The sequence below is a fragment of the Sphaerodactylus townsendi genome, linkage group LG08 (genome assembly GCF_021028975.2).
Source record: "Sphaerodactylus townsendi isolate TG3544 linkage group LG08, MPM_Stown_v2.3, whole genome shotgun sequence".
Classification (NCBI taxonomy): domain Eukaryota; kingdom Metazoa; phylum Chordata; class Lepidosauria; order Squamata; family Sphaerodactylidae; genus Sphaerodactylus; species Sphaerodactylus townsendi.
In genome coordinates, this window is record NC_059432.1 from 47,791,949 (window position 1) to 47,814,568 (window position 22,620).

The window sequence follows — 22,620 nt, forward strand, 5'->3', positions numbered from 1 at the left end:
ACTTGTTCTGAAAGTAAATGCCCTGTCTCTTGATTTGGTCATCTCTTATTACAATAGTCTGTAAAAATTGAGTATGATGTTCTAATGTAAATACTGTTCATCACTGATTTTCTGCAGCATTGTGAAACAAGCTAAGATGCAGTCTGAACAAGGAACTTAATTCTTTTGTGTTCATAAAATATTTTAATCTATATTGTGCTTAGAAAAAAATTACAGAAATCACAATGCTCTTATGCATACATCCTCATGGGTACACCCACAGAAGTAAAGGTGTTTTAGTCGTTTCTGACCCATCCACCCTTCCAAATATGCACGTTTCTCCCCTTAATTCCTGTTTCAGCTCACTTTTCCATTGTTTCTCTTACACTACAGTTCCTAACATTCTTTGTTTGAAATAAGTAATATTTAATGGAAAGATAGGTCCATGAAACACATTCTGCAGCTTGCAAAGAAGGGGTTTCAAACTGAAGCAGCTGGTAGAAAATTCTGTTAGTAGCTCTGCAGTTTCTGATATCTGTATCCTTGTTGCCGACTGATGAAATGCTTTACTGCCAGACCAGCAAGAAGGACAGCATTGGTCACCAGGACAAGAGAGGTAAGGATACTCAGGCTCTTGGTTTGCCCATCCTGGCTTTTTTCAGGATATACCTGAGCAGAAGAACCTGAATATGGAGGAAAAAAAGATGATAAATTGAAAGTAACATTGTACTTTAAAATTTCCTCAGTCATGTACACTGCTGTAACACAAGCATATCCCGGTTTGTGATCAACACTACTTTTTAACCTTTGTTATTTGACTAAATTACTGAATTACTAGATTACAGCTGATCTTTCGTTCTGAATACTGGTTAGAAAGACAGTGAAATCTGCATATGTAAAATAAGAAGTAGAATTAGTGAGGCCTTGCATTGTGCCTACCTGAGCGATCCATGGAACTATGATCTCTTTTCAGTTTGAGAGGTCCCACCATAGCATCCCCTTTCCATTTGTAGGAAAAAATCTCTCTCTTATGGCGAGACATGCAGTTTTTAGTGCAGCGAGAATTATGGTCCTTGCTGTCACAAATTAAAATTTCGCAGTGGATGTAAACAGATGGATGGCTTCGCAGGAATTTAAAAGAACGGAAGCTGAACCTCCCATAATGTTCAAGGACTGGGTAGGCCTTGTATGTGTTATCTTTGGCACAGCTGTAATAGAATTTTGTGGTTAGCTTAGCAAGAACAGAGTAGCTACATCCTGTTATGCAATGACATGAGGTGTTTACCATAAATGAAAGTACTATGCATAGGTTCCCAAATGTTTCAAGATGAGAGAACCTGTAAAACCATAAGTGTACTGCAGGTGCTGACACAAAAGCAGTTCTACGTGGGTTAAGCCATTTGTCTGTTTTTGCCTGCACTCCATTTAGGTGATGCAGTGAACAGACAGAGATTTGTTGGTACCATGCTTCCTTGTTCCTGTTCACCCTTTCCCTTGCTCACAGAGTGAATTAAACCTTGCAAGTATTAAATGGTTTCAGTCAAGGTCCCATTTGGGGCCTGGACAAATTGGAGATTCTTTCCATCAAATTAGGATTCTGTGGCCCTTTCTGCACGGGCGCTGTGCGGGGGTGCGTTGGCATAAACAATGCCGACGCATCCCCCCGGGACCGTTTGCACAGACGGTCCCAGTAGGGCTGCAGGCGGCGGCGCAGCCTTCACACAGGCTGCACCGTTGCTGAACGCCGTACCTTGTCTCCTGGCTTCTGGCGTAACCGCAGAGGCCAGGGGACACCCTCCCACATAGGCTGGAGCGGCGGCTCTGGAGTCGCAGGCCAGGGGGGCATGTCCCCTGGCCTCTGCGATGCGCCAGAAGCCAGGAGATAAAGTACGGCGTTCAGGGACAGTGTGGGGGAAATGGCGCCTTCCAGCGCAGCAGTTGGAAGACGCTGCTTCTGAAAAACCTCGCTCTTTGTGCCACTTGGGGGTGGCGAGGCCGTGTGAACCCCTCCCCAGGGACTCAGTTTTTAGCATCCCTGGGGCGCTGTATTCCGCCCGTGCGGAAACAGTCTTTGTGACATTTCTAAGTCCTGGTTTCTGTAAAGAAATTCCCTTCAATTTTACCAGATTGCATCCGAACAGCAAATTGAACTTTGTTCATAAGCTTTCAAAATCTGGAAGCATTCAATCCCCATCTGTGTACAAAAGGTGGAGAATGGGAGTGTGCAAGTAGAATAACAAATCATACGTGAGCCCACTGTGAATTAGGGTTTCTGATGCCTGCATCCAGCCATAATATACCAATTCCAGAATACTCCAAGATTCTACTGCAAGATACAGTTAAAACAAATACAAATTGTATTGTCGAAGGCTTTCATGGCTGGATTCAACTGGTTGTGGTGGGTTTTCCGGGCTGTGTGGCCATGGTCTGGTAGAGCTTGTTCCTAACGTTTCACCTGCATCTGTGGCTGGCATCTTCAGAGGTGTATCACCTCTGTGATATACCTCTGAAGATGCCAGCCACAGATGCAGGCGAAACGTTAGGAACAAGATCTACCAGAGCATGGCCACACAGCCCACCACAACCAAAATATAAATTATTTGTGTTCCCTTTTTCTAATATGGGGTGGGGGAGGGGGTGGGAGTTCTTTGGGCACTCTGCTTCCTGCATTAGAAATTTAAATTTAAGTACCCCTATATCCCAAGAAAAAGAAGAGGAAAAATCAGACCAAGAGAACTAATTTATATCTGAACAGAAGTTTCAACATGCTGATAGGATAGTTTCTTAAAACAAAGGGAATGATTTGTGGTAGTTGAAAGTGAAAACAATAACCAAGTTAACCAAGTTAAATAACAAAGATTTATCTTAAATGAATCCTTCTCTTTCATTCACTTTCATGTAGCTAAATTTTAGTTTCATTTGTCTCCTTGACCTAGTCACATCCCAGTATCTTGCCATATGCTGGCACCTATGTCCAAAGCAAATATGCTGTTTACATTTGTAGAACAATTTCCATATTCTCTCTTGAAGACAATTTCTGTAGCAAAATCTTTCCGGTTTTCCACTCCCCACTCATAAGCAAACATGATGGAAAGATCAGTGTGTTTAACTGGGATCTCTTCGCCATGAAGTGTGGTTGGTAACCTTGGGGCAGTCTATGGCCTCTTCCACACGGGCCAATAAACACGGGCTGAGGACAGGGAAAACCCATTTTGGGGGGGGACACTTCGCAAAGCTCCTGCCCCTGCCTCGCATCCCCCCCCCCCCGAAATGGGTTATTCGAGAATTGCGCTATCTGCACTTTTTTCAATGCGGAGAGCAGCCGCTCATGAATAAACAGCTGCCCCGGGAAGTGCTGGAGGCATGTGAATGCCCGTTGGCAACACGGGTTGCTTTCTCCCCGACTGCAACCCGCTGTACTTTGTCTGTGAGGAAGGGGCCATTATTTCTCAGCCTGACTTAACATACGAAAGATGTTTACCATGTAGTCTAGCATCTTGTCTCACACTGGCCAACCAGTTCCTTTGGAGGGACAGCAACAGGACATATAGGCCAAGGCCCTTCCCTGATGTTGCCTTCTAAACTGGTATTTGGAGGTTTGAATATGAAGATTTCCTTAAATTGCCAAGGCTAGTAGTCGCTGATAGCCCAAACCCCTAGGAATTTGTCTAATTCCCTTTAAAAGTACCTATATCTGTGGCCATCTCTGCATCCTTTGGCAGCCAATTCCACATTTTGATCTCTCATATACAGAAATATATCCTTTTGTCCTCCTTGAGTATACAAACTACCAACTTCAGTAGATGCTGTAGAGTTCTAACATTTTAGGAGGCAAGTTCTCACCATCCCATTCTTAATATTGTAAATCCCTATCATTTCTCTTTTCTCAACTGAAAAGTCCCACATTCTTTAGTTTTTTTCCCATAGGAAAGTTGCTCCTTCGTGCTTTGCCTGTTCTGCAGTGTCCCTTTTGAAATTCAGTAACTAGAACTGCACATAATATTCCAAATGCGGCTGCACTATAAATCCATATAGTATAACAGTATAACACTGGCTGTGTTATTTTCAGTAATTTCCTAAGAATATACAGCACACATAGTATAACAGTATAACACTGGCTGTGTTATTTTCAATAATTTCCTAAGAATATACAGCACAGAGTCTACCTTTCTTACTACTGTTGCACGCTGGGTTTACACTCACTGAAGTATCTGATATGACCCCAAAGTCTCTTTCCCTCTCAGTCTCTGCAAGTTCATATTGCATAAGAATATACTTTAGCTGGAATTTTCTGTGTTCCAACTTACCTACACTGAAGCTTGTTTGCCACATTTTTACCTACTCCATTTGTGGTAATCCTCCTGGAGGACTTCACAATTGGCACCGCTTTTCATCATCCTGAATAATTTTGTGTCATTTGGAAACCTGGGCACTACACTTTTCACCCCCAATTCCAAATCATTTAGGAACAAAATAAATTACACCAACACCAATATCAAGTGTTCCAGTGCCCAGTCATTTATGATATCTAGGAACCTCATTTTTGCAGTTTGAGTTGATTACATTTCCACAGTTGATGTGAGGATAGTTGAAGTCACCCAGCATCACACCATTAGCTGCTTTAGTCATCTCCCCTGTTTACTTCTCCATCTTGAGATCAGCCTCAAAAGGTTTGATCAGGAAGGCAACAGTACACCTGCTTTTAAGTAAGACTATTGGCCTAGTATAACAATTATGTTGTCAAATTCATTCCCCAAATGTTTTCTAGCTTAACTGAAGTTGTGCCCTCCTTGCTATACAAAGCAACTCTTCTCTGTCCCATCTATAGAACATATAACCAGTGATTACTTATCTCATTGATTTTTCCCATTCTACCATATTTATGAAATACCCACTGCATCTAAATGTCATTTATAACTGAGCACTCCAAACCCTCCATCTTAGCTTACATGGTTGTGAGGGTAAAATGGAAGAGAGGAGAACAACATTTATCACCCTGACTTCTTCAGAGGGGTGGTGGGATAAAATTTTGACATGTTTCAATATGTGGTTTCTCTCTCTAGGTGGGAACATGAACATTTCTCTGTTCTACATAGAATGAAATTATAATTATTAGTGAACTGTCATATTACTCACCCACTTCTGACTAAATCGTAGTTTGGTGATCCAAAATCAGAGTTTGGTGATGCTGTGCATGTATCCACAAACACTAACAAATCATCATCACTGGAATGCAGACTGACTTGCGCATAGAGAGTCTGGTTCAAGTCTACATAGTATGGAGAATCAAGTATGGGGCTAGAGAATGAATCAGACTCATAGAAAGACATGCTGAGGTTGTATCTACCCAGGGAACTTGTGTTCTCTGCAACATCCTTTTCTGTAATGTATGCAACTTCTACAGTTGAATTGTTTTCCATTATACATTTCACAACAATCTCAACACTCTTTTGGTAGGTGATCACATCACCTGTTGGGAAGGCCGTGATGGTATTGGTATAAGAAATGCTGTGATTTTGGCTCTGCAAAAAACAAGGAAAAACATGTAGTACAAACACCATTCTAGATGAAGGAAGTGTATTATCAAAGAGTGGTCAAGTTGTAGACTTTTAGAATTAAACAAAAAAGAGCAATAACTTTTTTTACATTATTGCAACAAATATTTGGTTCACTGAAGACTGACTGATACAGCCTTTTCAGTTCAGACTTGGATATTTGGCAATTCTTCATTTATACGTGAGAAAGATTTCTTCATAACAATTTTCATTTGAATCCTTGAAAAACAAATGCATATTGTATCAAATCTAATGAAGCAAACTGCCGTCAATGAAGGCGATGACACGCTAAACCAGTTGCCAACTTCCTACCAAGCTGCTCCCAGGATTCATGAGTAATTTCCATCACAGCATGAAGAAATGCAATTGGAAAGAAAGCAGGGGTGCCCTGTTGCATATTAGAAAGTGCTGTGGGGTCTTAGGGCTCAAATTCTATGAACCATTACCATAGATGTATGTCCCATTGGTACAAAAATAGTAAAACCATATGATGCTCTTTGAATCTTGGAATTAGTATCTAATAGAATCTTACACGGTGATACAGGGCTCATTCAATGGATCGTTAAATATATGTGAAATTACAGGTTAAGGCACAACAGCATCCTTTATCGACTGAAGGAATAGAGCAGTGATGGTGAACCTTTTCGAGACCAAGAACCCAAATGGCAACCCAAGACCCACTTATTTATCGCAAAGTGCCGACACAGCAATTTAACCTGAATACTGAGGTTTTCATTTAGAAAAAAACAGTTGGCTCCGAGGCATGCATTACTCGGGAGTAAGCTTGGTGGTAGTCGGTGGCTTTGCTTTGAAGCAACTGTGCAACTCTTCCAACGGGTGAATCACGACCCTAGGAGAGTTTACTCAGAAGCAAGCCCCATTGCCAACAACCAAGCTTACTCCCATGTAAAGGATCACGCTTTAGTTCTTCACATGAAAATCAGTGGGGTTTAACAATGCTTAACAGGCTTACCTACACTGCTTCCCCAAAACTAGGTCTTAGGTTTAATGCTAATAATCGAGCCTGGCAGCCAGGCCAGCCTAGATGTGTTGGGGGGGGGGGGACTCTGTTTGCACGCGCCCACAGATAGGGCTCTGAGTGCCACCTCTGGCACCCATGCCATAGGTTCGCCACCACTAGAATAGAGGTATACTTCTCAGTTTTCTGTTTTTCCCATCTGCACTGTGACATACATGTCCCCCCCTCCCCAGTATACCCATACTATTCCTAACAATATATGTCATCATTGGTTATGATAGTGCCTATCTACACAGAAAATTCACATTGAGAGAAATTAAAAATGAAAAGTGCCACTGAGTGCTTGTGAGTTAGCACATAAGCATTAACTTGCCAGTTCGGGCTTGGATAGATAAATCTTGGATTGAATTGATCATTAATGGTGAAGGGAATGGAATAAAGGGCAGTGTTAAAATGAGGGCAGGTCCAGGGAAATCCAGGCTAAACTGGCTGGAGAAAAAGTGTTAGAAAATAGGCAGACAACAGACTTACAGTAGTTTTAGATTACTTTAGTTTTGGCTTACTTCTTTATTTTTTTACCTCTTTAATTGTTCCACAGCTGTTGAATGGAAATGAAAACGTCACTGGGTTTGAGGCATTAGGTTTGCAATTTGGATCATTCAGTGTTAAGTCATTTTCGTTAAAGCCAAGTGAATCCAAATAAGACTTGCTGAGAATGACTGTCATCATGTCTGAAGAACATGTGAGGAATACTAACAATGAAAAAGAAAAAGAATGTATAACCATCCAAATAAGAAACCACTAGGGTAATGCCCTCTTTGTTCTTATTTTATTATTATTTATCAAATTGTTCTTATCAAATTGTTCTTAGTGGGCTCTAGTACAGCCTCTCTGAAGAGATGGAGTTACTGCTAGAATCTTTGTGCAGATGATTTGCAAATTATTTTCCAGACCACATGTTAAATAGAAGGGACAGGCAACCTGAATGTATACAAATAAAACCATCTGGGCAGAGAAGTCCCACAAATACAGAATTATTTTAACTTGGGACTATATAGAGTTTTTAATAACTGCTGTTCTGCTTTTCAATAACTTATTTTTTGCAGTTACTTTTTTACTAATTTTGATCTAATGCTTTTTATTTGATTTGATTTCTATGTTGCCCCTTTCCTCTGCCAGAGAGGGACTTTTGAATACATATAGTATACCAGTGTTATGATACTTTGGATCCATGTAGCTAATAATGATGCTTTATTCAGCACAAGAAGTCTGTTAATTAGATTATAATTAATTATTTTTGATTATAAAGGAAATCAAATTCATAATTTTTTTAAAAGACTGAAAATTAGGATTGAGCAACTGATTATCTATTGGTTAATATCAGTAACTGTCAATCTGGTTTAAATTACTTCACTGGATAATTTGATCTAATATTAAACAGATCCACAGCCTTTCAAATTGTGAGAGTGAACTGCTGCTCTAGCAGATGGCTGTGAAGTCTCCTGTAGTCACAGAGGCACCTGACAGGTAAATACTTATTAGTTTAAAACACATGCTGTTCTTTAAGCTGTGAAACTGATTGCAGAATACATGTTTGTTAAACTGCACAGCTGGTTTCTGTGAACATCTAACTGTGCACAGAGCTTGCACCCTAGTGCACATAGTTTTACAGAATTCCAGTGTTGAGGAATATGAAGAGTAAATCTGGCCACTGCTTGAAATGTTTCTAGATACTAGAGAATACTGACGCATTATATTAGCTCTGCATATTTGTAACATACTGCAGAGCTGAAAACTACCATCTCTACAGTGTTACTGGCCAGAGGTGCAAGTAGAGGGGTTTTCTCCTCAGCTCTTAACCTGTGCCTTCACCCATGCTCGGGAAAACAACAGTAACCTGGGATGAAACTTGTGTCTTATCCCCTTCTTTGAGGTTGTATTGGGCAGCAGTTGGTCTGTGTGTGTTTATTTAAATTGCATGTGTGATTTTATAAGCCATTTTGAGACTGAGAGAAAAGTAAGACAAAATATTTAGTTAACTAATCTTTAGCTTCTACATTCAGCTATGGGACTGACATGACACACACCAATAGAATTAGACTTACTGTTGGGCTGTGGTGTTGGTATTCGTAAACTTGTGTAGTGAGCAGAAAAGCCCCTGTAAGAATTGGCATAATCTGTAGATAGCACAACAGTCATAAAGTTGGAAGAAGACTCAAATGTTGGCTTGATAAGGCCACATACTTGTTTGATTAAACCAGAGTTGGTTGTTGAACCATCATAGACGGCAATGAAGTCATATCTGCATTTATCATCCATTTCTAGGCTATGGATCAAAGGAGTAAATAATTTCAGAGAAAGAATTGGGATGACAGGGCCTGTATAATACAGTGCAATAAGAAAAAGAAAAAAAGTTTGGATTTATACCCAGCCTTTCCTGTAAGAAGTCTTAAAACAGCTTACAAACCCCTTCCCTTCCTCTCCCCACAACAGACACCTTATGAGCTAGATGTGGTTGAGAAAGAGTTTCTAGAACTGTGACTAGCCCAAGGTCACCCAGAAGTGAAACAAATTCAGTTCACCAGATAAGAGTTTGCCATTCATGTGGAGGAGTGGGGAACCAACCCCAGTTCTCCAGATTAGAGTCCACCACTCTTAACCACTACACCATGCTGACTTTCTTTGCAAGTAGCTTGCAAAGTTGAGTGCATTGGCCAGAATTAAAAAATGCTGCTTAGGCTTCTCACAGAGGTTTATTTTAGCAAGTGGATTATTTGATTTCTTTCTTAGAATAGCTCATACCTAGCCTATTCTATATGATAAAGACGGCTGGGAATTACCCCAGGCTGCGGTTGCTGCTCGGGATGGGGGGAGGCGAAACCAGCAGATGCTGCCAAGTGAGGACGGAAGGGAGAAAGGAGCCATGACTGGCAAGGGCTTGCATCACCGGAGCAAAGGAGGGGCGAACGAGCCTTTAAAGGGGCTTGCCATCTTTTGTGTCAGCCATGTGCTCTACGGCTGTCGATTTGACTGCCCACTCTCCCTAACTTTCTGGTGTGTTAATACATGCTTCTTTTGTCATAGCCTAGATACATGGCGGTTTGGCACATGGGTATTGATCTGGAAGGGCAAAGGAAAGGGAGCTAGGGAGCTAGGCCTTCCCCTTGGGAATGGCGACAATGGCAAGAGGCGACCATCCTGCCGAACAGGGCCAAAAGGGTAACACCTCTTGCCATGAGCGGCCGCCCGGCAGAGCCCCAGAGCAGAGCGAAGCTCAGGTACGGGGCATCCACCCTGCAGAGCTTCAACCCACATGATCCGATCCAGACCCATGCTTAGCCTCACACTTCTGCTCAATAAAATGGCTATGGCCAATTTTATTACCCCAGCAATGTAGAAGAAGAGAAGAGTTTGGATTTATATCCCCCCTTTCTCTCCTGTAGGAGACTCAAAGGGGCTTGCAATCTCCTTTCCCTTCCCCCCTCACAACAAACACCCTGTGAGGTGGGTGGGGCTGAGAGAGCTCCAAAAAGCTGTGACTAGCCCAAGGTCACCCAGCTGTGTGGGAGTGCACAGGCTAATCTGAATTCCCCAGATAAGCCTCCAGAACTCCAGTGGTAGAGCTGGGAATCAAACCCGGTTCCTCCAGTTCAGAGTGCACCTGCTCTTAGCCACTGCGCCACTGCTGTAGTGGTGTGTATTATTGGTAAAGGGTTTCACGCAAAGTAGGTCCACCCTTGGACAGCAAACTGCTTTTCAAGTTCCCTCAATTGTACAAGTAGTTCAGCATTTGACATAGAGATCTACCGTTTGAGGAACGTATTTAAAGAAAAGAAGAAGAAGAGTTTGGATTTATACCCCATCTTTCTCTCATGTAAGGAGTCTCAAGGCAACTTACAAACTCATTTCCCTTCCTCTCCCTGTACAGGCACTTTGTGAGGCAGGTGGGGATGAGAGGGTATGACTATCTGCCACTAGGCCAGAAGTCGTGGGTGTGCCCTCACTGCAATGAGCTCCTGGCACTCAAGGAACGTGTCCGTTCTCTTGAAGCCAAGGTGGCAGACCTGGAGAAGCTGAGAGAGGCAGAGAGGGCAACAAACAAGGCTTTCAGGGACCAAGCAGCCGGGTCCCACTCCCAAGGTGACATCTCTTCAGATGTCATGGAGAATGAGAGTCTGGGTGACAGAGGGTGCCAGTCTGAGGTGGGGGAAGATGCTCCCTTAGATGGGATCCCTTCCTTAACTGGTGATCAGCTATCCTCTCGCACTGAGGATACCCCTCGGGGAGGTGGGGGGCTCCTTGTAGTGGGTGATTCGATCATCAGGAATATCGAGAGTTGGGTTTGTGACAGGCGTGATGACCGCATGGTGACTTGCCTGCCTGGTGCGAAGGTTATGGATGTCACGCCTCGCCTAGATAGGCTGTTAGACAGTGCTGGGGTGGAGTCAGCAGTTGTGGTCCACATTGGTACCAATGACATTGGGAAATGTAGCCGGGAGGTTCTGGAAGCTAAATTTAGGCTGCTAGGAAAAAGGTTAAAATCCAGGACCCCCAAGGTGGCATTCTCTGAAATGCTACCTGTTCCACACGCAGGGCGAAGCTAGTGCAAGCGGAGATACAGGGTCTCAAATGCGTGGATGAGAAGGTGGTGCAAGGCAGAGGGTTTCAGATTTGTCAGGAACTGGGGAACCTTTTGGGATAAGGCAGGCCTGTACAAAAGGGACGGGCTTCATCTTAACCAAAGAGGGAACCAGGGCTGCTGGCGCTCAACATTAAAAAAGGTGGCAGAACAGCTTTTAAACTGATCCCTGGGGAAAGCCGACAGGAGCTGAGGTGACTTCGGTTCGGAATACAGAGTCCATGGGGATGCAGACAGAGAAGGAGGTTTTTTTAAATCAACCACATACAAGTGAGGAACATAGCAATGTGATAAGTGATAGTGTCTACAAAAGGCTAGAGGGCAAAACACATAAAATCCCAGGTTAGGGACAGAGACAGAGTATACAAGTGTCTCTATGCTAATAGTAGACGCCGTCGATCTAAAATGGGGGAGCTGGAGTACAGAGTTTTGAAGGAGGACATTGATATAGTGGGCATCACAGAGACATGGTGGAATGAGGAGAACCAGTGGGATGCTGTTATCCCAGGTTACAGGCTCTACAGGAAGGATAGGACAGGGCGATTGGGGTGGGGTGGCCCTCTACATCAAAAGAGAGCATAGTGTCACATAAAATAGACAATGCAGGGGAGCTGATTCCTCTACAGAAGCACTGTGGATATCAATACCAGGGTGAAGCATAGTTTAACATTAGGAATATATTATCGTCCCCTGACCAAAGCGCACAAGAGGATTCTGAGATGGAAAAAGAAATTAGAGAGGCCAACAAAAGCAAAAATGTCGTGGTAATGGGCGATTTTAACTATCCCCATATAAACTGGAAAAATGCATGTTCAGGTCATAGTAAGGAGAGAACATTCCTGGATATGCTAAAATGACTGTGGCTTAGGAGCAGATGGTTGTAGAACCAACCAGGGAGATGTGATCCTAGATCTAATTCTATGTGGGGACCCAGGACCTGGTGCGGGAAGTCAGTGTTGTTGAGCCGATAGGGAACAGCGACCACAATGCTGTCAGGATTCAGTATCTCTGCATGCTTAACAAGTGACAACTACTAATGTAGTTACATTCGCCTTCAGAAAGGGAAATTTCTCAAAGATGAGGGATAGTGTGCAGGAAGCTGAAAGGGAAAATCAAGAGAGTCAAAAATGTCCAAGATGCTTGGAGGTTATTTAAAAACACAGTCTTAAAAGCTCAACTGGAATGTGTTCCACAGGTTAGGAAAGGCAGCGCCCAGTCCAAAAAGAAAGCCACCATGGTTAACAAGGGACGTTGAGGAAATTATTAGGGAAAAAAAGATGTCTTTTAGAAAATGGAAGTCCAACTTAACTGATAAAGAATACCAGAGAGAACACAAATGGTGGCAAAAGAGAAGCAAGTTAGCTGTAAGGGAGGCAAAAAAGGATTATGAGGAACGATGGCTGTGAAACATCAAAACCAGCAACAAACAGTTCTTCAAGTACATCAAAAGCAGGAAGCCAGCAAGGGAAGCGGTAGGCCCGTTAGATGACAAAGGAACAAAGGGTGTGCTAAAAGATGACAGGGAGATTGCAGAAAAGCTGAATGAATTCTTTGCATCTGTCTTCACCCAAGAGGAGGTGAGGAAAATTCCTGCACCTGAACCAAGCTTCTTAGGAGGCGAATCCGAGGAACTAACGAAGATAGTGGTAGACAAGGAAGAAGTTCTGGCAGCCATTGATAAACTAAATGCTACCAAATCCCCTGGCCCAGATTGCATTCACCCAAGAGTTCTTAAAGAGCTCAAGCATGAAATTGCTGATGTTCTCACTTTAATATGCAACTTATCCTTGAAATCAGGCTCCATCCCTGAAGACTGGAAGATGGCCAATGTCACACCAATCTTTAAGAAAGGATCTAGGGGACCAGGAAATTACAGGCCAGTCAGTTTGACATCTGTTCCTGGTAAATTAGTAGAATGTGTCATTAAAGATACAATTATAAAACATGTAGAAAAGCAAGACCTGCTGAGAAAGAGTCAGCATGGCTTTGCAGAGGCAAATCCTGTCTTGCAAACTTACTAGAGTTCTTGAGGATGTAAATAGGCATGTGGATAAGGGGAACCAGTGGACATTGTCTACTTGGATTTCCAAAGGCTTTTGACAAAGTTCCTCACCAGAGACTATTGAGAAAACTCAGCAATGAAGGAATAAGAGGGAAGTCCTCCTATGGGATTAAAACTGGTTGAGAAACAGGAAGCAAAGAGTGGGTGTAAATGGGAAATTCTCACAATGGAGAGATATGGGGAGTGGTGTCCCCCAAGGATCCGTGAGATTGGGGACCAGTGCTCTTTAACCTATTCATAAATGACCTGGAAGTAGGGTGGGTAGCGTGGTGGCCAAGTTTGCAGATGATACCAAATTATGTAGGGTGGTGAGAACCACAAAGGATTGCGAGGAGCGCCAAGCGGACCTTGATAAATTAGGTGAGTGGGCTAAGAAATGGCAAATGCAGTTCAATGTAGCAAAATGCAAAGTGATGCACATAGGGCTAAAAAATCCAAACTTCACATACACGCTACAGGGGTCAGTGCTATCAGTCACAGACCAGGAAAGGGATTTGGGCGTCTTAATTGATAGTTCCATGGGAATGTCAACTCAATGTATGGCAGCTGTGAAAAAGGCAAACTCTATGCTGGGGATAATCAGGAAAGGAATTGATAATAAAACTGCAAAGATTGTCATGCCCTTATATAAAGTCGTGGTGCGACCACACTTGGAGTACTGTGTTCAGTTCTGGTCACCACATCTCAAAAAGGATATTGAAGAGATAGAAAAAGTGCAGAGAAGGGCAACGAGGATGATTGAGGGACTGGAGCACCTTCCTTATGAGGAAAGGCTGCAGCGTTTGGGACTCTTTAGTTTGGAGAGGAGACGTCTGAGGGGGGATATGATTGAAGTCTATAAAATTATGCATGGGGTAGAAAATGTTGACAGAGAGAAATTTTTCTCTCTTTCTCACAATACTAGAACCAGGGGGCATTCATTGAAAATGCTGGGGAAGAATTAGAACTAATAAAAGGAAACACTTCTTCACGCAACGTGTGATTGGTGTTTGGAATATGCTGCCACAGTAGGTGGTGATGGCCACTAACCTGGATAGCTTTAAAAGGGGCTTGGACAGATTTATGGAGGAGAAGTCAATTTTTGGCTACCAATCTTGATCCTCTTTGATCTGAGATTGCAAATGCCTTAACAGTCCAGGTGCTCGGGAGCAACAGCCGCAGAAGGCCATTGCTTTCACATCCTACATGTGAACTCCCAAAGGCACCTGGTGGGCCACTGCGAGTAGCAGAGAGCTGGACTAGATGGACTCTGGTCTGATCCAGCTGGCTTGTTCTTATGTTCTTATGTTCTTAGGGTACTGAAGAACTGTGATTAACCCAGTGTCACACATCAGGCACCATGTGTAGGAGTAGGGAAACACATCCAGTTCACCAGATAAGAATCCATTGCTCATGTGAGGTGGTGTGGAATCAAACCTTGTTCTCCAGATTAGAACCCACTGCTCCTAACCACTATACCCCACTGGCTCTCCTAAAGTCATCATGGTCATGGATTCATAGAACTACTTTCATGAGTTTTTGGATACAAACCAGTATCTATGGATCAAATCAAATGTCACATTGCTGTGCCTCAACTCTCAACATGCTATTCGGGGGTAGGGCAGTATACAAATTTAATAAACCATAAACCAACCATAAACCATCTTATAGATAACCTGTGGCAGGAAACAAACTGTAACAAAACTAACACATCTGTCATAGAAATACATTTCCACTTAAGCAAGAATATTTTTTGCTGTTTTTAGCCTTAGCAGTGAAAAGGCTAGCGCAATACAGATAGATGTTGTTGTTTTTTAACCCTACCGGGGTTCAAAGCAGACTGAAAATACCATTTCAGTCAGTTCAGGGCCAAGAGTTAAATTTTCCATTCCTTTTTAGTGAATGCCCCAGATGTCTATCAGGCTCCCTACCTGCTGCTGTTTAGGGCTAAATAGCATGTTGAGAGTTCAATCACAGCAATGTGACATTTGATTTGACCCACAGTATTTTAAAATGTCATCATATGTTATAGTACATTTTAAATATACACATGAATAACAACTATTTAGTTGTATGTCTATTGTGGAATCACATACTGTGACACACCATGACTGAAGTAACCTGAAATGTAAACCACTGAACAAAAATATACTTACAAAATTTCACTGAATGTTAAATTTATCCTTGTATTTGCTTCCGTTTGTATGTGCCAGACACAATAGGCAAATGGTGGGTGTGATCCTGGGTAGTTAGGGCTGGTGAATGATCCATTTGGGCTGTGAAGTCTACCTCCACAGTTTTTAATTGAGGCTTTAAAAGAAAGCTAATGTTAAAGGGCAGAAATAACAAATGTAATCAATAGGTTTCTTAGAATAATTCACCTTCTGTGTCTACCTTTTATGTCTGTGTGTGTGACCAAATGGTGGTAGCTGATTTCTTCCATGTGACCTCAAGGTTTCTACATTATTAAGGCAGCAACTTTTGTGATACTGAAATAACAGAATTTGGCCCTAAGTAAGGTGGCCATCCTATCCCACAATGTAAACCTAGCTGGTCTTCAGTGTTGATGGGGAGTTGTTTTAATTCCTAGACCTGCTTCTTAATCACCTGCTTGAGAACAATGTTGGACAAGATGGAACTGCTATATGTGAAAATACTCTAGAAAGGCTTGGTACTATCTTGCATATAGTTTTCAGAAGCTATTACTGTCACAAGAATCAATAATGTGAGCATATAGCTGTGGTGGCGAACCTTTGGCACTCCAGATGTTACGGACTACAATTCCCAGGGGCTGCTGGGAATTGTAGTCCATAGCATCTGGAGTGCCAAAGGTTCACCACCACTGGCATATAGATACAACCAGTGGTGGGATCCAAAAATTTTAATAACAGGTTCCCATGGTGGTGGGATTCAAACAGTGGTGTAGCACCAATGGGACTAGGCAGGGCATGACATGGGCGTGGCCGGGCATTCCGGGGGCAGGGCATTGCTGGGCGGGGCTGTGGCAAGGACGCCACCGCTGCGCCAGTCCTTGGGCGGGAAACGAATGCACGCAGGCTCAGGCTGCTACACATGCTGGTGCACCTCCTGCTAGACTGCTTCAAGTTCTGCGCGCTACTGCTGAGAGGAGGGGCGTAACTAAGGCAAAAATCACGTGGCAAAATCACCCATTAGTAACCCCCTCTCGGCACACACAAATAATTAGTAATCTACTCTCGGGAATCTGTGAGAACCTGCTGGATCCCACCTCTGGATACAACATGGAGACATTTCAAAATCAGATCCTTTAGAAAGACTCATGAGTAGCAGGGTCTTGTCCTTAGTTTAAAATGGCATATTAAAGAAGCTGACTTGTTAATCCTGCTTTGAAGATTCATAGGCAGAGAAGTATTCAAACTTATCTTCAAATACCTTCCCTTCCAAAAAATTCTGTTGAGAAGTCACAGATATTTAGCATTACAATTACTATTGCTAAACCTGCCTCCACATTTTTAAAATTTGTACTTGAATCAGGTGCTCAGTAAATACCACTTCATAGAGCTGCATGCATTTTAAAATAAAGCATAAAATAAAATAAAATTAATAAAAGTTCTAAATTGTATAGGTTCTGATTAGCGCTCCAAATTGTTGGATTAGCGCTTCATTAGTGCTTCAATTGTTGCCAGAACTGTCACCCATGAGGGGGGTTTGATAACAACTTACCTGATTCAGGTGAAATGAAATAATAAAATGCAAAGACATTCCTTTGGAAAACTGTGGAGTCTGTTGATAAGCGAAATGTTAAAGCATTTGAGGATGACTCAAATACAGGAACAGAATCATGGTTATTGCATACTAGTCCAAGAAAAGATGAATTAGTTGAAGGACCATCATATATTACAATATTTTCTCTGTCACAGGCTGATGAGGGATTCAATCTAGAAAATAAAAAATGACACTATTGAATGTGCTATTTATAACACAATATGCATTTTGCATTTATAAAATTATGGGTTGGTTATTTAAATGATAAAAGACACAGACTGATGTCCTAGAGTAGTTGTTCCCAACCTTTTTGCACTCACGAACCTCTTGGTAACCTATTTGCCTAAAATTGTACCCCATATTAGCAAACCCATTATGACATTGCTATAAAAGGAAGTTATCACACTGCTTCAGCAGTGGTAATGTTTTTTCACACCAGGGGAAGGGGATATGTCCCAGCAGCTCTAAAGGTTTTCAACTCCAAGGTAGTTCGGAAACTTCTCTATGGAGTTCCTTTATGGATAACTGCATGGAACAATTCCGTTGAAAGAATACAATTTGGCTTGGGAGTACTCGGAGTACCGTACTCTGTACCATATGCTGTACTATGCTTAGAAACTGGTCAGAACCTACTTGAAACAAGAGCATGGCTGAATACATTCAAGTATTGGATCAAATTATGTTTTAACTCTGATGTGCGCAGTTTAACATATACTGCTCGCCCAGACCTACTTCTCAAATAAAAATTTACTCAATAGGTTTATTACTTAATGATCTCTGTATGCTGTCACCCAGAGAGATTTTCCAAACCTTAAAAAGCCGACTTTTAGAACAGAAATACCATATCCTGTTGGGGCAAGCAAATAAATCATGCTCACCCATCTCTGTCGGAATAATACCGGAACAGGGGCACATAGCCAAATATCTTGAATTATTAACTGAACCCAACAGAGATGGATTATCACAAGGGCCAGATCCAATACTTTCCCATCAGTCATTACAAAGGGTCCTTACTTATCCATCCCTCTCCAGGATCAGGTTTGTCCACACTGTAAAAACCAAGTGGAGACTCTTGCTCACATTATTCTTGACTGTCCGAGATATGTGGGCATTAGGAATTTCTCTCCCAGGCTGGCCCTAGACAAATCTGAAAGAGACTCTGACGGTTCTGTTGTGGAGCTTCTGTTAAATAATACAGATGTCATGCTCTTGGAAAAAGTAGCAACATTTCTTTTACAAGTGACAGAACTTTCTAAGTAATGTATACTGCTGTATACAGTCTTTCTGTCTGCGTTTTGAATGTACTCTTGATTTATACTTCATAAATGTCTGGTAGCGCTCTAGAACCTATTTTAAATGCCTAATAAAGGTTGTTGTTGTTGTTGAACCCATTATGTACCGTATATACTCGTGTATAAGTCGACCCGCATATAAGTTGAGGCACCTAATTTTACCACAAAAAACTGGGAAAACTTATTGACTCGCATATAAGTCGAGGGTGGGAAATGCAGCAGCTGCTGGTAAATTTCAAAAATAAAAATAGATGCCAATAAAATTACATCAATTGAGGCATCAGTAGGTTAAATGTTTTTGAATATTTATTTCAAAGAAAAACAGTAAACTGGCTCTGTAAGTGGAAAAGAGGGTCAACAAGAACAATATGGTATCAACAATAACTTTAAAAGTACAAAAACCTTAGCTCAACCAGCAACCAAGCTAAAACACAAGAGTTAAAATCCTTCAAAACTGGATTCCTCATCATCATCTGTATGTCCAAATGTAACCCAACTTAGATTTTAAGAGGAATATTATCAGAAATGGAAAATCTACTGTTAGCTTCCATTGTAAACAATGGGGGATGGGGCATCCCCTTTGGGGTCATAACTTTGGATCTCCTGACCCAAACTTCACCAAACCTGACTGGTATCATAAAGAGACTCTCCTGATGGGACCAGCCAGGTTTGGTGAAGTTTGGTTCAGAGGGTCCAAAGTTATGGACCCTCAAAAGGGTAGCCCCATCTACTAATAGCTCCCATTGAAAACAATGGGGAATGGGGCACCTCCTTTGGGGGTCCATAACTTTGGACCCCCTGAACCAAACTTTACCAAACTTGGCTGGTATCATCAGGAGTGTCCTCTGAGGGTACCCTGAAGTTTTGGTGCCGCTAGCATAAAAACTGCGCCCCCTGCTGGCCGGCAAAGTAAAAACACACAAAAAAATTTAATGACCCGCATATAAGTCGAGGGGAGCTTTTTCAGCATTGAAAATGTGCTGAAAAATTCGACTTATACATGAGTATATACGGTAATTTTTTTTGTATACCCAAATTCTCTGGCATGCACCCCTGGGGGTACGTGTATCCCAGGAGGGGAAGCACTATCCTAGAGGAACTAAGGCATCTAGTATCATAGTTATTGAAAAGCAGACCTTCATGCCAGATCACAAGCTGTTTTTAAAAGTCTCCTCTGTTATGAAAATGTACTGTGTTTTTTTCTGATCAATCAAAACATATGTGAGATTGGAGAACCAATGTTCAAAAATTGTATTTGATATTAACAAATAAGGGATTTATGGAATCAAAGGATTAAAAAGGCCAGCTTGTCAGCAGTTTCATAGCAGTCATGCAGGCAAGCAAAACATTATATCTATAAGAAAGATGGTCACTAAGGGCTAAGACGTGACAGAAGACATAGCTTATAGACCTGTTTGTCAAAACTAGCTATATGGGATGATCTACATGAAATAAACATAGCAATAAAGAAATCAGAGATTAGAATAGAAAGGAATCTAATAAGATAATTGAAAATGTGTTTTTCTATATTTTAATGAACACTGAAAATGATAATGAGAGATTTATATCTACGTATTCTACTGTAAATATTCTACTAGAATCAATTATATTTGTTAAAATAATTTTTAAATATTTTAAAGTGAATAAGTTGTATGTGAAACCTTTCACCCTGTGAAAGGGAACTTTATGATTCTAACCCACACTTAGAAATGTTGGGAACTGGTTAGCTGGATTGAAAACTAGAAAGAATTTAGTTTTTGCCCCGCCTATGGGAGGGACAAACACTCTGCCGAAGAGCAGAGGAAAAGTGCAGCATTTGTGTAACACAAAATAGGCAGACAAGCCAAATTTGATTTTAATGCTAAAGAAGAAAGCATGAATGGGAAAAATGATTGTATGGGTTATGTATGCAGGTATGATTATGAAATATGATGTATATATTCTTGAAAACTATAAAAGATGAGGTCTTTTGTATGGTGAGGTATGACTCTCCTTTAGAGCTCACCCTGTGTGTCAAATACCTAATTCTGCACAGTAAAAACTTTCTTTCTGTTTTAAAGTCTGATTCTTGGGTATTATTTCCTTACCAGTCTTTATAAAATGTAGCTGTCCAGGACCAGAGACGGTCTCTGGCCTGACACATAGAGATAGAAAAAAGTAACATCATAGCTTAAATTTCCTATAAAAAGTAGTGCCATAGATCATGGTTCGCTAAAGAGGCATCATGCTGTGTCCCTTGAAAACCCATGAGGAAAATCTCATATTTCCATTGAACGAGTGGAATTCCATTAAGATTTAGACTGGAAGTTTAATCTGGAAGACTGAATTAATACTGTACACTCTTAAATCCAAAGCTTTGAAAAGATGATCCTAAACTTCTACACTATTGTGTATTTATGCTTATTTTTTAATTTACAAAATTTATATCCTGCTTTTCTGCCCTCATAAGGGCCAACAAGGCAGCTAACAAATCAAAACTTTTTCTGTTATACTGGTCCATAATCCATTTAAAGAATACTCACTGGAAATAAGAGAAGACTAGTCGGATGTTTTGATCCACATCTTTGTCTATATACCATGTGCAAGTCTCATTTGCATTGACATCAATTTTTATTACTTTGTATGGATCACTCAGGATTCCACCACACTCAGCTTTTCCTGGTTTTAGAAAATCAGCAAATCATTGGTTAATATTAGGAAGATTCTATTGAAGAATTTGGCCTGAACATTCGGAGACCAGTTGGATGTAACTATACCAATTAACTTCACAGAACATTTAAACGATGACTTAATAATTTTACTATATATGCTTCAGACTAGAGTGCAAAATGCACTTGCAAATTCCAGCTATAACCCCCCCCACACACACACTATTCCCAGGTTTTTGCAACCATTTATAATTTCAGCCAAATGTTATTTCCTATTTCAAAGACAGCTGTAATCAAATGGGTGTTACTTCAAAGTATTTCACAGTTTCAGTTTCTGACATACAGATCCCTGTCCAGAAAGTTAATCATCTTAAATTCCATGGAAATGAAAAAGACTTAAATAACTCATCACTAATTTACTTTGTTGTTATCAGTGGGAATTAGGCACAGCTTATTTCAGTGGATGGCAGAGTTACAATATCAAGGTTTCTAATTTTGCATATATGCAACACAAACATGTCAGCATCAAGCTATAAAGCAGTTATGGTGATTTAACTACAGTTGCACATAAAGGGTATAAAATTTTAATTTATTCTTCAATACCTTGGAATTCTACCAGATTATTTTCTGCAAGAGTCCAGCCAAAGAAGAGCACCAGAAGAAGATATTGTTGGAATGCTTGCATTTTGGTAAAGAGTTGGTTCTCACGTGTTCTGACCTTTATATATTTTACCCATATCATAGTGATTTCACTGTCAGCTCAGTCCACAAAGTCCCATGATAGCATGTGCAATCTTTTAGATTTTCCCAGTGCTTTAAAAGGAGATATAGGTGAGAAAGCTGCAGATGTTCTATATATCTGGGAAATGTCAGATGAAATTGATTATACTTACCAGTCAGGAACCAGTCTCAGGTGCCACTTACCTGGACAGACCATATTACTCAAAATCAAAAAAATGAGCCAATGCATAATTTTCCATTTTTTAGATTAGTCACGATTAAACAAATTGGATATTGCTTTATTTTGTATGTAAACCACAAAATGTTTTATTAGAATGAATCTAAACTGAAGTCATCTAACTATCCTATTAGACTCATCAAGCAGTACATCTACTCAGAATTTCATGGAGGCCTTCCACACCTATCTTATGAAAGTAATTACTATTCATTTATGCAAACATAACTCAATTATTGTTACATAATAAGAGTAAAGCTTACTAAATGGTGCAGGTACGTTAAAAGAAAACCTTCAGATACATAACAATGGAATGCTTGCAGGCTACAGAAGATAATTAAAGAAATGGGGGACCTGCAAGGCTTTCATTCCCTGTAACCACACAGCCCTTCCCACTTCCCAGCTTCTTTATCTCCTTCCCACCAACCAGCATATATACCTTTTCCTGCTCTCCTGTTTTTGACTTTCCTTTCTTCTAGTACAGTGTACTGCAGTGATGACGAACCTTTTTGAGACCGAGTGCCCAAATTGCAACCCAGACCCCACTTATTTATCACAAAGTGCCAACCCGGCAATTTGACCTGAATGCTGAGGTTTTAGTTTAGAAAAAACTGGTTGGCTCCCTCTTCCTCTGCCCCACCCACTTGAGCAGGGGCTAGCCTGCTCTAGCCTCCAGAATGTCCCGTGTGCACCGCTCTGTGTCTCTCTAGCATCTCTGCCTCCTCTGCGCCCCCCGCCTCGGGCAGCAGCCACCCAGAGCACAGGCACCAGGCCTGCCAGCCGAGTCC

At 41.4% G+C, this 22,620-nt stretch overlaps 1 protein-coding gene across 1 annotated transcript; it reads right to left on the bottom strand.

Annotated features, from left to right (window-relative positions):
• Positions 1-163: 163 nt before the first annotated feature.
• On the bottom strand, positions 164-21,814 carry CUZD1 (CUB and zona pellucida like domains 1). The gene is made up of 9 exons (XM_048506885.1): positions 21,802-21,814; positions 20,752-20,887; positions 16,896-17,110; positions 15,350-15,503; positions 8,619-8,839; positions 7,093-7,265; positions 5,116-5,501; positions 919-1,187; positions 164-662 (listed from the first exon to the last, which is right to left on the bottom strand). The coding sequence occupies exons 1-9, from the start codon at positions 21,812-21,814 to the stop codon at positions 490-492; spliced, it is 1,740 nt and encodes a 579-aa protein (XP_048362842.1). The 3' UTR covers positions 164-489.
• Between the last annotated feature and the right edge of the window lie 806 nt (positions 21,815-22,620).

Excerpts from the sequence above, each read along its gene's own strand:
- CUZD1 (XM_048506885.1), bottom strand. Across the intron at positions 5,502-7,092 it reads GCTGTGGAACAATTAAAGAG|AGCCAAAATCACAGCATTTC; the intron begins GTAAAAAAATAA and ends TGTTTTTTGCAG. Across the intron at positions 1,188-5,115 it reads TACGATTTAGTCAGAAGTGG|CTGTGCCAAAGATAACACAT; the intron begins GTGAGTAATATG and ends ATTCTATTACAG.